This window comes from Mus caroli, chromosome 10, assembly GCF_900094665.2.
Source record: "Mus caroli chromosome 10, CAROLI_EIJ_v1.1, whole genome shotgun sequence".
NCBI classification, from domain to species: domain Eukaryota; kingdom Metazoa; phylum Chordata; class Mammalia; order Rodentia; family Muridae; genus Mus; species Mus caroli.
In genome coordinates, this window is record NC_034579.1 from 19,968,950 (window position 1) to 19,982,227 (window position 13,278).

The 13,278-nt window shown below is 40.8% G+C and overlaps 2 protein-coding genes across 2 annotated transcripts; both read left to right on the plus strand.

Moving 5' to 3' along the window:
- The first annotated feature begins 822 nt into the window (after positions 1-822).
- LOC110303951 (trace amine-associated receptor 3) lies at positions 823-1,932 on the plus strand. Its single transcript, XM_021175198.1, has one exon. It carries the CDS (start codon positions 859-861, stop codon positions 1,888-1,890), a length of 1,032 nt encoding a protein of 343 aa, XP_021030857.1. The 5' UTR covers positions 823-858; the 3' UTR covers positions 1,891-1,932.
- Positions 1,933-11,969: 10,037 nt separating this feature from the next.
- On the plus strand, positions 11,970-13,013 carry LOC110304082 (trace amine-associated receptor 4). The gene has a single exon (XM_021175335.1). It carries the CDS (start codon positions 11,970-11,972, stop codon positions 13,011-13,013), a length of 1,044 nt encoding a protein of 347 aa, XP_021030994.1.
- The last annotated feature ends 265 nt before the right edge of the window (positions 13,014-13,278 follow it).

Genomic DNA, 13,278 nt, shown 5'->3' on the forward strand with positions numbered 1-13,278 from the left:
AATGAACTATTAGCCTTTCATTTTTCTTTTCTTCCTTTCTTTCTTTCTTCCTTTCTTTCTTTCTTTCTTCCTTTCTTTCTTTCTTTCTTTCTTTCTTTCTTTCTTTCTTTCTTCCTTTTTTCCTTCCTTCCTTNTTTCTTTCTTTCTTTCTTTCTTTCTTTCTTCCTTTTTTCCTTCCTTCCTTCCTTCCTTCCTTCCTTCCTTCCTTCCTTCCTTCCTTCCTTCCTTCCTCCCTCCCTCCCTCCCTCTCTCCCTCTCTCTCTCTCTCTTTCTTTCTTTCTTTCTTTCTTTCTTTCTTTCTTTCTTTCTTTCTTTCTTTCTTATTTCTTACTGTAGCTGTCTTCAGACACTTCAGCAGAGGGAGTCAGATCTCGTTATGGATAGTTTTGAGCCACCATGTGGTTGCTGGGATTTGAACTCAGGACCTTTGGAAAAGCAGTCAGTGCTCTTACCCACTGAGCCATCTCACCAGCCCATATTTCATTTTTCTAATGCAGAAAATAAGCGCAGTAGGTATAATTTTGAATTTTAAAAAATGTATTCTATTCTTAATGTATGGGTGCTCTGTTTGCGTGCCAGAAGAGGGTATCAGATTGTTTTATAGATGGTTGTGAGGCGTCTTCTGGTTACTTGGAATTGAACTCAGGACCTATGGAAGATCAGCCAGTGTTCTTAACCACTGAGCTATTGCACCAGCCCCTAGTTCTGAATTTTTAAATTAATGGTATTTAGTGTGAATTTAAGGCAGATGACTTTGAACATTAATGTACTCCTGGCAGGTGAAGTTCACTGGGATAATTTGAAGAAAAGAAGAAACCCTGACTTCGTCCTGGAAAGGAACTTGAAGGATAAAGCACCATGGATCTAATATACATTCCCGAAGACTTATCCAGCTGTCCAAAATTTGGAAATAAATCCTGCCCTCCCACCAACCGCTCTTTCCGTGTCCGCATGATAATGTACCTGTTTATGACTGGAGCCATGGTTATCACCATCTTTGGAAACTTGGTGATAATCATTTCCATATCGCATTTCAAACAGCTACATTCTCCCACCAACTTTCTGATCCTCTCCATGGCAACCACGGACTTCCTGCTGGGTTTTGTCATCATGCCTTACAGTATGGTGAGATCAGTGGAGAGCTGCTGGTATTTCGGAGACAGCTTTTGCAAATTCCACGCGAGCTTCGACATGATGCTAAGCCTGACGTCCATATTCCACCTGTGCTCCATCGCGATCGACCGGTTTTATGCAGTGTGTGACCCTTTGCACTACACCACCACCATGACGGTATCCATGATCAAAAGACTGCTGGCTTTTTGCTGGGCAGCCCCAGCTCTCTTTTCGTTTGGTTTAGTTCTGTCAGAGGCCAATGTTTCTGGTATGCAGAGCTACGAGATTCTTGTTGCTTGCTTCAATTTCTGTGCGCTTACGTTCAACAAATTTTGGGGGACCATACTGTTCACTACTTGCTTCTTCACTCCTGGCTCCATCATGGTTGGTATTTATGGTAAAATTTTTATTGTTTCTAGACGACATGCTCGAGCCCTCAGCGATATGCCTGCGAACACAAAAGGAGCATTAGGGAAAACCCTGTCTAAGAAAAAGGACAGGAAAGCAGCTAAGACCCTGGGCATCGTCATGGGGGTGTTTCTAGCGTGCTGGCTGCCTTGCTTCCTGGCTGTTTTGATTGATCCATATTTAGACTACTCCACGCCCATCATAGTGCTCGATCTTCTGGTATGGCTCGGGTACTTCAACTCTACTTGCAACCCCCTCATCCATGGCTTTTTTTACCCGTGGTTTCGGAAAGCTCTTCAGTTTATAGTGTCAGGAAAAATATTTCGCTCTAATTCAGACACTGCAAATCTTTTTCCTGAAGCACATTAAGGAAACAAACCAGCCAAACAAACAAACAAACCAAACGAATGAAACCAAACTAAACCAAACCAAAACGAGAATAAATAAGAACTGAATACAGAAAGTGAAAGACATTATTGTGACCCTTAGAAAAGCCAGGAGTGGTGGTTTAAATGAGAATGGTCCCTGTTGGTCACAGGTTTGACTATGTGACCCCCCCCCCAGCGGATGGAGGTGTTTTGGGAGGGCTAAGAGGTATGGTCTTACTGGAAGGAGTGTGGCTGGGGGTGGGTTTTGAGGTTTCAGTAGCCCAGCCATTCCCAGTTTGGGCTTTCTCTTTGCCTAGAACTTGCATCAAGATGTAAGCCTTTGGCTACTTCAGTGCCATGCCTACCTTCCTACTGCCATGCTTTCATTATGGTGATCATGGGCTCACCCTCAGAAAATTTAAACCCCAGTAAACCATTTCTTCTAGAAGTTGCCTTGGTCATGTGTCTCTACACAGCAATAGAAAAGTAACAAAACACCAGGTCGCTGCAAATATTGCTCTATCTATGACACTTCAGCAACTGCAGTTGTGTATGCTGCCAAGAAATCCTTCTACAAGCTTTAACCAGTTAATCAATATGTCCATTGATTAATTAACTCTGCATCCAGCATGTAGGCTGCTAAACAACAACAACAATAAAAAAGCTGTGCAAACGAAATATGAAGTGTAAGATGGAATAAATGCATACCTATGGGTCAAAGACTGATACCAGAATAAAGAATTCTGTTTTAAGAACCCAAGGGAAGATCCTTATGATCTGTTGGTGGTTTTAGTGAACTGCTTCATTCGACTTGATTCTCTGGAATGCCTTAGTTCCTATGCTAGGTGTTTCTGTCCTTCCTGACCTCTCTCCCTCTGTAGACAGACTGTTAAAGCAGTGCTTCTCAGCCTTTCTAATGCTGCAACCTTTTAATGCAGACTACAAACATGAATTTATTTTGTTGCTACTTCAGAACTGCTATTTTGCTACTGTTATAAATTGCAGTGTAAATATCTTATACACAGAACATCTGATATGTAACCCCTGTAAAAGGGTCTCCAAAGGGGTAGTGACCCACAGGTTGAGAACTTCTGTGTTAAAGAGCCCTTGCTGTCCAGCGTGTACATAGTGTTTTGCCAGTGGGATGCAGCAGTAAGGTGTCAGCAAATACAGGAAGGATGAAATGAGTCCCACTTTTCACATAGGTATTTACTGCAAATCTGCCCCAGGCTGGCTGTGATTTTCAGAAAAGGCCATCTGCTGTCCACACAGCCCAGCCACCTGTGGACATTCCTTAACTGTGCCCTCCCACTTGCAAGAGATCTGGTCTAGCAAGAGTGCCAAACTGCCGTTGGTCTTGGGTACCAGGTTGTCTCTTGCTGTGTCCCTTAAACCAATTTCCACGTTCGACTTTGTAAATAATCCCTTTGTTAAATGTGTCTCAGACTGCAGGGTGGCAGTACTATCTCTTCCCTGTCGAACATCTCATGAACAAGAATGTTGTATTGTTTCAAGGAGAAGTTTTGAAAGTCCTCTTGCAGGTGGCTAGTTCTGTGCAGGCAGACTCGGCTTTTGCCTATGTTCTCATCCTCTAAAGCACTCGCTTGCTTCCCTGAAAGTCTGTCCCGTTTGTGAATCCTTCACCTTCCTTTCCTACTTGCCATACATAACTTTCTTCATTTTGAAGATCAGTTTACAGATTGAATTCTTCAATATTCCTGTTGTGCAAATAAAGATTCTTCAAGGTAATATTGGCTTTTAAGTTAAGACCACTTGTAAGACAATACTAGAAAATGCAGTTTTTCCTTAAAATTTTTATTTATTTATAACTTCAGCTTATAAATAGAATTTCTATTTGTACACTTGCGATTTTTGAAGACCACTTTTGAATACAAGCCCAGCCTAGTTGCTGGTTAACATTGTGCATGCATTTTGGAGATTAAAATGTTTACATTCTCGTTTGGGGCATTTAATCGGCAGACTCGTATATTATGAACCCATTCTCAAGCTTATATAATGCCTTTTGAACCGATGACTTGCAAATGTGCTGTTTTAAGATGCTTAATAATTACAATATTCTACAGGCTTTGGGGCTTCAAGATGTGTGCTTTTCTTGGACTTAGCTATCTCTACACTAATTTGAAGTCTTCACAAGTTTGAATATTAGGGTTCTTTAGATAGAGCTCATAACTATAATGTTTTTAATTAAACTAAACCTGGTTTAAGTCAATTAAAATGTTAAACAGGAAACTTTTCCAAAAAATGTCTGATGATTTTTTTTCTTGAAATCAAATATAGAAACATCAAAAGTTGTAAGACGAGTGGAGCCAGTTGATGCAAAGGCCTCCGCCTGTCATCTTCATGTGTGGACTCTTCAAGCATCTTCCTCAGAGGGACATATATCTCACAGATACACAGCACACACAGGGACAGCCACAAGCCATAACAAATGGAAATATTGCTCCCACACTTACAAAATGCCTAAATATTGTTTACCTTGTTTTTCCTCTTGGTTGCTCCACAGTGTATTATGTCTCAGAGATTTATTATATATCAATAAACAAAACATCTGTGTTTTCAGACTATATAATGCTCTATTTTTTAAAGTATCATATTCTGTTTAACTGCTTAGAGTTGCTGGTCTTTTGCTTGCATGTATATCCAAGGCATCTATCAGCCAGTGCTTCGGAAGTTTGAGAATTATTTTACTCCAATTCTCTGATGCTACTGCATTGCTTCTCTGTGTAATAAGATTGATTTGAGCCATTGGAGATTTGTATGCAGTTTATATCTGTTTGTAAACTATGAGGAAAATCTTACTAAAATTTCCAAGTATTTGGTTTTAGACAGTTAGTGGTATGGGGTCTGAACTTTTGGGTTATTTTTGAAATTTTGCTTTACCTGAACTTCTTGTTTTAATTTTATCCCACATCTCTTTATTTGTTATTTATTCCACTTTAATTTTTATTTTACTTTGCCACTCTACTTTGGTTTTCTTTTGCCATTTTACTTTGTTCCTTAATTTTGGAAGGAAGATCAACAATTGAGAACAGTTTATTGGCAAAGGAAAAACAGTATTTAAAAAAAAAATACCAAAACAGGCATACATTGAATATGCCTTATCAAAATTTTTTAGGACAGAGGTGTTTTTTAATTTTTATTTTTAGAATATTTACATGGACATAATAAGACATTTTAGAAATGAGCTATAAATCTAAGTAGAAAATTTAATTGTTTCACATATACATTATCCATATAGCTTAAAGGTAATTTTAGGAAATCTTTTTAGTAAGCCTGCACGTAACTTTTAAAATTTATTTAGACACATGTGTGTGCGAACGTGTGTATGCATAGGGCCTGTGCATGCCACAGCACACAGGTGCAGTCAGAGGACAACTTGTTGTTGGCTCTCCTTCTAGAGTTCAGTTCAGATTGTCAGGCTTCCCCAGTGAGCCACCTCAGTGACCAGTGTACCTGTGCTTTCACTATGTACCTATTCATGACATTGGGCTGGACATTTTTCTACATTTGGTGTCATGTTTACAATCAAAGTGTTTGGATTTGTAGTGTTTGGTATCTGGATTGTTCCACCTCTAATCACCTTTCCTTTTGCAACTAACTTTCTTTTAAAATTGATTTTTCCATTCATTAATTACGTATTCATTTTACATCCTGATCACTGGACCCCAGGGGACACCCCCGACCCCCACACCAGCCACATCAAGTCTCTGCAGGGATAGGAGCATCCTCTCCCACTGAGACTAGACAGAGGCAGCCCCGTTAGGAGAATGGATTCCATAGACAGGCAACAGCTTTAGGGATAGTCCATGCTACCATTGTTGGGGGAACCCACATGAAGTCCGAGGTGTATATCTATTACACATGTGCTGGGGACCTCGGTTCAGCTCATGTGTGCTCTTTGGTTGGTGGTTTATTTCTATTTTTAGAAATACTGGGACTTCAAACGTGGTTTTGCCCTGAAAAGCTCCAGCCCAGCAGACCTTTTGTCTCGAAACCTTTGAGTTCTTCCCTACATCAGCACTTAAAGCCATTAATAAATGAGACGGAGGTAGAGGGAGGGGGAGGGGGAGAGGGAGAGGGAGAGGGAGACTGAGGACTTCAACCACTGCTAGAATGTAACCAGTATCCAGCAGTTTTGGTAACATAATTTATACAAAAGTAACAATAGCAACTACTATTGGATAACAAAAATTAACCTCCATAGAGGGTGGCTTCCAAGTTCCAAAGGAACCAGAAATAGCCAGCTAGCAGCCTCATCTCAGAACGTGGAGAAACTCAGGGGCCTGCATCATGCTTCTAGATTCTGTAATCCCACCAGTGTCTAGTTTTCCAGCCCCAGGAGGGAGACGGACTGACCGTACTGGTAATGTTTGTTTTACTTTGGTTTTGCCATTTATGTCCTCTAATAGACATTAAACCACTTCATAGGCTTACCATCTATTAAAACATTACCTCTCCTTTATGTTTTCCTGACTGCACACTACTGAAAATGATAAAATTAATAACACTGGGGTCAGGGATGGCTCTGTGTAAATGTACTTGATACACAAGCCAGGAAATCTTCGTTTGGATCCCCAGAACCAGAGGAAAGGCCACTCGAGGGAGCTCAGTGGTCTTGCAGGAAGTGGGAGCCAGAGGCAGGAGGATCTCCAAGAGCTCAGGGGTCAGCCAACCAAGAGACCTGTCTTACTGTCTTAAACAAGTGGGAAGGCGAAGGTGGACACCTAAGATTGTCCTCTGACCTGCACACAGGATACAGTGGCACTAGCCTGCATCCACACACACTCAAATACACATTCATCTCTCTTACAAACACGGAACATTAAAGCAACCAAATACACAGTATACATTTGTGTGTTCTCAATTTAGAAAGTTTGGAGAAATAAATCCTGCCATTCCAGGTGAGCATAAAATCAAATCTCAACATCCCCAACTGTGTTATCTTTATTTATGAAAGTGTTTCATGATGAATGAATTCCACAAAGGAGGCTATCAAGTTAGTTTCTCAACAAGTTGATTTAGATATGAGCAATTGGATTTTGTTTTTGTTGAAATATGTAGGCTGAGCTTTAAGATTTTTTTTTGGCTCTAGTAAATGATAGGAATGAACTGATATGGTATATCAAACTCTAGTGGAGGTACAATATCTAGTGCCCTTAAAGCTATTTGCATTATGATGGTGTCTTAGTCAGGGTTGCTATTCCTGCACAAACATCATGACCAAGAAGCAAGTTGGGGAGGAAAGGGTTTATTCAACTTACACTTCCATACTGCTGTTCATCACCAAGGAAGTCAGGACTGGAACTCAAGCAGGTCAGGAAGCAGGAGCTGATGCAGAGGCCATAGAGGGATGTTCCTTACTGGCTTGCTTCCCCTGGCTTGCTCAGCCTGCTCTCTTACAGATCCCAAGACTACCAGCCCAGAGATGGTCCCACCCACAAGGGGACCTCCATACTTGATCACTAATTGAGAAAATGCCTTACAGCTGGATGGCATGGAGGCATTTCCCCAACTGAAGGTCCTTTCTCTGTGTTAACTCCAGCCTGTGTCAAGTTGACACAAAACTAGCTGGTACAGATGGACTTGTCCCATTTCATATGTGTCCTTGTAAGAGCATGTGGGAACCAAACTCAGGGCTTTCTTCTTCTTCCTCTGTTTTTATTTTTTATTTTTATTTTTTGTTTTTTTTATTTCAAAAGATATCAGTTTTTTTATACTGTCCAGGTTGAAAATTGTTGCAATCCTCTTGTGCCTGCTTCCTGAAGGCTAAAATTATATATGCGTTTAAAACACCCAGCTACAGAATGTTTATAGAGTAAACTCCTGAGTGAAGAATTAACTCTGATGTATTTTCTGTTGCTCCAAGCTAAAAGCCTGTCCACTCTACTTAGCAACTCTCAGGCCAGCCAGGACTGCACAGCCACACCCTGTTTCAAAAAGCCAAATAGAGGCTGGAGAGATGGCATGGCCCAGGGGTTAGGAGAGTACTGTTCCAACAGAGGACCCCAGTTCATTTGTCAGCAGCCACATCAGTATGTTCACTACTGCCTATAACTCCAGCTCCGGGGGTTCTCCATGTCTCTGGCCTCTGAGAGCACCTGCACTCACGTGTGCATACCCTTTTCTTCCTATGCCCACCCAGACACATAAGTAAGAATAAAATAAAATTAAATAACAAAATTGCTAAAAATAATTTATGTAAAATAAAAACAAAGTAATAAATTATTAAAAATAAATCTTTAAAAGGACCAATAATCTAGCACCCAGTAAGAGATAAGTTAATATTTGATGAATTCCATTTTATTCTCTGTCTCATTCCATCTTTCTCTGCTCCTTTTTTCCCCTACTTCACACTTTCCTACCTTTCACCTAGTGCAAGACAAATCTGAGTTGTCTCTGAGGTCACAGCCATAGGACCACAAAGTTAGTTTGCTCTCTGGAGTCCAGTCTCTGGTGGATTCCCATCTTCTCAACTGGTAGCATAGTGGATGTGATGACAGAGTCTCCTGCAAACTGCAGGACGCAGCAAATGCAGCCTCAAGAGGCGTGGTTTGTGCTTAAGTACAGAGGACAGAGCAGCCTGCCAGGAGCCTCCCTCAGCAGTATGGACCCATGTCCTATATGCCTACCACAGGGGGAGGAATGAGCGGAAGTAGAGAACAAACAGGAGGACACAAGTGTCCCTTGCCTGGTAAGAAACCGACACACTAGTTACCCTTGGTTCAATAACTGTTGCTCTAAATTTACCTACTAGGAAACCAAATCCTAGTAAAATAAGGGAGATCACATGATGAGAGGGAAAATAAATTCAGATTGGCTTCAGGTGGAGTTGGTTTTGTTATTGGTCTATTGAGGGGAACCACACTTAGAATACTGGTGTGTATAAACAAACCTGGAACACTTCAAAAAGATCGCTGTAATCCTAAAGAGACAGGGAAAGGAAGATCCCAGCAGATCCCCCCTGTGGTTCCTTACCTAAGAAACCACAGGATGGGTCAGATGTGGGGAGATAAGAAGGAATCAATGTTTTTGCAGATAGTCTTCAAAGTGGGGTGTTTATGACTTAACCATTAAAATAAAATATATGTCTTGTAAAGCTGATATGATGTGTCTTCTGGTTCCTTTTCCACGTGTTCATATCATTGAGTTGTTGAATACCATCTTCCTATTCAAGAGAAATACATATACATTGATATAATTTAGGCCTTTAACATTTGAGAAACATTAGCACATTGACTTCTTTCCCATTTATTTCTGGTTTGGAACAATATGTTGTTTCTTTCTAGCTTTTAGAGACAGGGTCTTGCTATATCACCTAGGCTGGCCTCCAGTTTGTAATCCTCATGCCTCCACTCCCAGGATGATGGAATTACAATTGGGCACACCATGTATAGCTTGGATTTTCAGAATCTGTATTCCATGCTCCTTGTGTCTGTTTCATTGGTTTCTAAACTTTTCCCAAAGTGAGTGAACTAACTTTGAACCAAGTAGTTGAAATTTATTTTGCCCCAGAATGATTAGCAAGTCTTTCTTCCCATTTCCTAAAAGAAATAACCAAGAGTTCCCCATGCTCTCTTGAGTGACGATGGACATATAGTGATTAACTTACCCCTCTGCTGCTTGAGTTTGGGGAAAATGTAATGGGTTAAGGAAAAACAGAGCAAGACAATAGCTTCTTATCATAAAATACAGACATCATGAAGAATTTCACATTTTATTGCTTAAAAACTTACTGTAGAGACTTTTTAGAATTCGAAGGCAAATCTCCAAAAAAAGAGGGGGGGGGATGAGGGGTGGGTGTGGGTGGGATTTCTTAGCATGCCAAGCTTTAAAATTGCACACAAAACTTCATCTCTTCTCCCTTCCCTGACAGTTTCCTTAGAATAGAGAAGTATCCAGCTGTCAGATTTGTGTGTGCAGCTGTTGGCCAGGAGCTCAGGAAGGGACGTAAGCATCTTTGCCTTGACCTTAACTCTTCTTCTGGGCAGTCATCTTAATACAATGCGTGCTTTATGTATCTCCTGTCTTCAGCTAATGTATACTGTTTATCTCCCAAGTATGTGTAACTATATTTTACGTCTTACTTTAACCTTTAACTATTTTCCTATACATGTAACTGTGAGACAAGAATGAGAGCAGATACTGATAATTGCTAGAAGTTTTAAGCAAGACAGGGGTGTAGCTCACTGTTAGAGTCCTTGCAGGTCATGCTCACGGCTTGGGTTTCCAGTTCCTCTCCCAAAATATACTTTACAAACTCAGGGTCACTGCAATTTTCTGAATCATTAGCTTGACAAAACTGAAACTTAAAACTTTACTACCCAGAGAGCAGCATATCTCAGACTGAACAGTTTTGTTTGGGGAATGCAATTTTTGTGTATAATCAGTAGCAGAGTATGACTGAGTAATTTTATGGTGATTCTTGCTTATCTTTAAAGTTAGCTAGAAATTTAATTTATTAAATGAGGTCATTAGGTGCTTAGGATTTCATTATCTTTAGTTTCATAGCTAAGGACTCAAAAATGATACATAATCACCCTGAATGTTTGTAATGCAATGGAGCCTTGTAAATGTCGCCTTTCTTGTATCTGTTTCTGTACAGTTTAGGTTCTTTGTTCACTTTAATTGCAATTCGAGTTAATACAAAAAAGAAAAATACTAACCATAAGTATTAAATTTCTATATTCAAAGCCAATAAAATTTGCTATAGTGTTAAGATTTCAAATAATTCACAGCTACTGGTAACAATTATTGAGGTATTGAAGCTAATGAAAAACTGTTTTCAAAGGTGTTACATTCCCAGTGTTTCCTTCCTCGAGTAAATCTGCTTCAGGATGCACCATGCATGTGTTCACTTTCCCAAGGGGTTCAATGAGTTTCAGACTGTTCTCAGGCCAAAGTCCGTCGCTCCAATCTAGCACACAATCTCACCAATGTTTGCCATTGGCTATGAGAAAGGCATGTCCAGACTCAGCACTGGAAAAACAAACCTGTGTCAAAGCGCGGGTGAGCCAGCCCCATTGTTCTCAGCTTATTAATGTTACAAATGACAGGTTAAATAATACACAGCTGTATATCAAATTCAATAGCAATATAAAACGTGAATCTCTGTTCCTGTAGATCCTCCACCACAACTCTGCTTCCTAAATGCAGATGCTAAATGAAGTGAGAACCCATGAGACTTATGGGGTCTGTCATTTCAACCGCTTTCCTTCATTTTGAACATTATTTATGTACAATCTTGTAATCTTGGGCATGATTTTACTCTAAATTCTGCAGACTGTGTTTTTCACACTGCAAGGAGAAATGCTTCTAAGTGGAGGTGGCAGAGACAGCAGCATTTGTAGCCGTTTACAGAAAAGATCATTTTGTAAAAGAAGTATGGCTTCAGATTTTAATCATGATTTAATTAGCAATTTCATTGTTCATGATCATTCTTGAGTGGATTTTAATCCAGGAAATTGAATTAAACTTAATAGAACTGGACAAAAGAAATGCCTGATCAGTTTATGGACTCAGAGCTACAAATTAATATGATGGTATATTCTTCTATTCAGGATACTTGCATGCTGGGTAACAATATCAATCCGTGAATGCTGGATAACAGTATTAATTCATAGATACGGGGTAACAATATCAGTCTGTGGATACTGGGTAACAATATCAGTCTGTGATTGCTGGGTAACAGTATCAATCTGTGGATGCTGAGTAACAATATCAACCCAGGTTTTTTTTCAGTTGCCTTCCTATTCAAGGTATGGTCTCAGACTAACATTATTGTCCTCTCTCAAGAGATTGTAGGAATGCCAACGTGCAGCCTCTAATGTCAGAATTAGAATCCAAACTTTAGAAAGTTCTTCAGGTGATTCATAAGCACAGGAAGTGTGGGGGAAAAGAATTCCTGGTCAGTAGGGACTTGCAACTTGGTTCAGACTCAGACCTAAGCAAGATTCAATGGACAATTGCCCTGCCAATGATTTTATGGCTCTTTTTCCTTCTTTCACAGACAGGAACACAGCATTTTTGAGAAGCACTCATAGTACCCACAGGGCAAAGACAATGAATACACCCGACCTCTGGAACTCCCCAGAAGTACAGTTTTGCTTTGCTGCTGCAAACAGTTCTTGCCCGAGGAAGGCGAGGCCTGTGCTCGTTGTCTGTGCCATGTACCTCATCATGATTGGAGCGATAGTGATGACCATGCTGGGAAACATGGCTGTGATCATCTCTATTGCCCACTTCAAGCAGCTCCACTCCCCAACCAACTTCCTTATTCTCTCCATGGCTACCACAGACTTCCTGTTGAGTTGCGTGGTCATGCCCTTCAGTATGATCCGGTCCATCGAGTCATGCTGGTACTTCGGAGACCTCTTTTGCAAAGTTCACAGCTGCTGTGACATCATGCTCTGTACCACATCCATTTTCCACCTCTGCTTCATCTCAGTTGACCGCCACTATGCCGTCTGTGACCCTTTGCACTATGTCACCCAAATCACTACCCGGGTTGTAGGGGTCTTTCTATTCATCAGTTGGTCTGTTCCCATCTTTTTTGCCTTTGGCTTGGTGTTCTCAGAATTAAATTTGATTGGTGCTGAAGATTTTGTTGCAGCCATTGACTGTACAGGTTTGTGTGTGTTGATATTTAACAAGCTCTGGGGAGTTCTGGCTTCCTTCATAGCTTTCTTTCTGCCTGGGACAGTCATGGTGGGGATTTACATACACATTTTCACAGTTGCCCAGAAACATGCCAGGCAGATTGGTACAGGTCCTAGGACAAAACAGGCCCTCTCAGAAAGCAAAATGAAGGCCACATCAAAAAAGGAAAGCAAGGCCACCAAGACTTTAAGCATTGTCATGGGAGTGTTTGTGTTGTGTTGGCTACCCTTTTTTGTCTTGACAATCACAGACCCTTTCATTGATTTTACAACCCCTGAAGATTTGTATAATGTCTTCCTTTGGCTTGGTTATTTTAATTCCACCTTCAATCCCATCATATATGGCATGTTCTATCCCTGGTTTCGAAAGGCCCTGAGGATGATAGTGACAGGAACGATCTTCCGCTCTGACTCTTCTACCTCAAGCCTGCATCCTGCACATCCTTAGGTAATGCCCCCACCCCCCATTAGCCTAGATTCTTTTTGATTTTTTTGTTTGTTTGTTTTCTTTTTTTGCTTTTGCTTTTTTTCGAGACAGGGTTTCTCTGTGTAGCCCTGGCTGTCCTGGAACTCACTTTGTAGACCAGGCTAGCCTCAAACTCAGAAATCTGCCTGTCTCTGCCTCCCAAGTGCTGGGATTAAAGGCGTGCGCCACCACTGCCCGGCTAGATTCTTTTTAAAGAAAGGATCTCGGATGCCCTTTCTCTCCAGGG

Bases quoted from the DNA above. Each gene is read 5' to 3' on its own strand.
- LOC110303951 (XM_021175198.1), top strand. From the start codon at position 859: ATGGATCTAATATACATTCCCGAAGACTTATCCAGCTGTCCAAAATTT.
- LOC110304082 (XM_021175335.1), top strand. From the start codon at position 11,970: ATGAATACACCCGACCTCTGGAACTCCCCAGAAGTACAGTTTTGCTTT.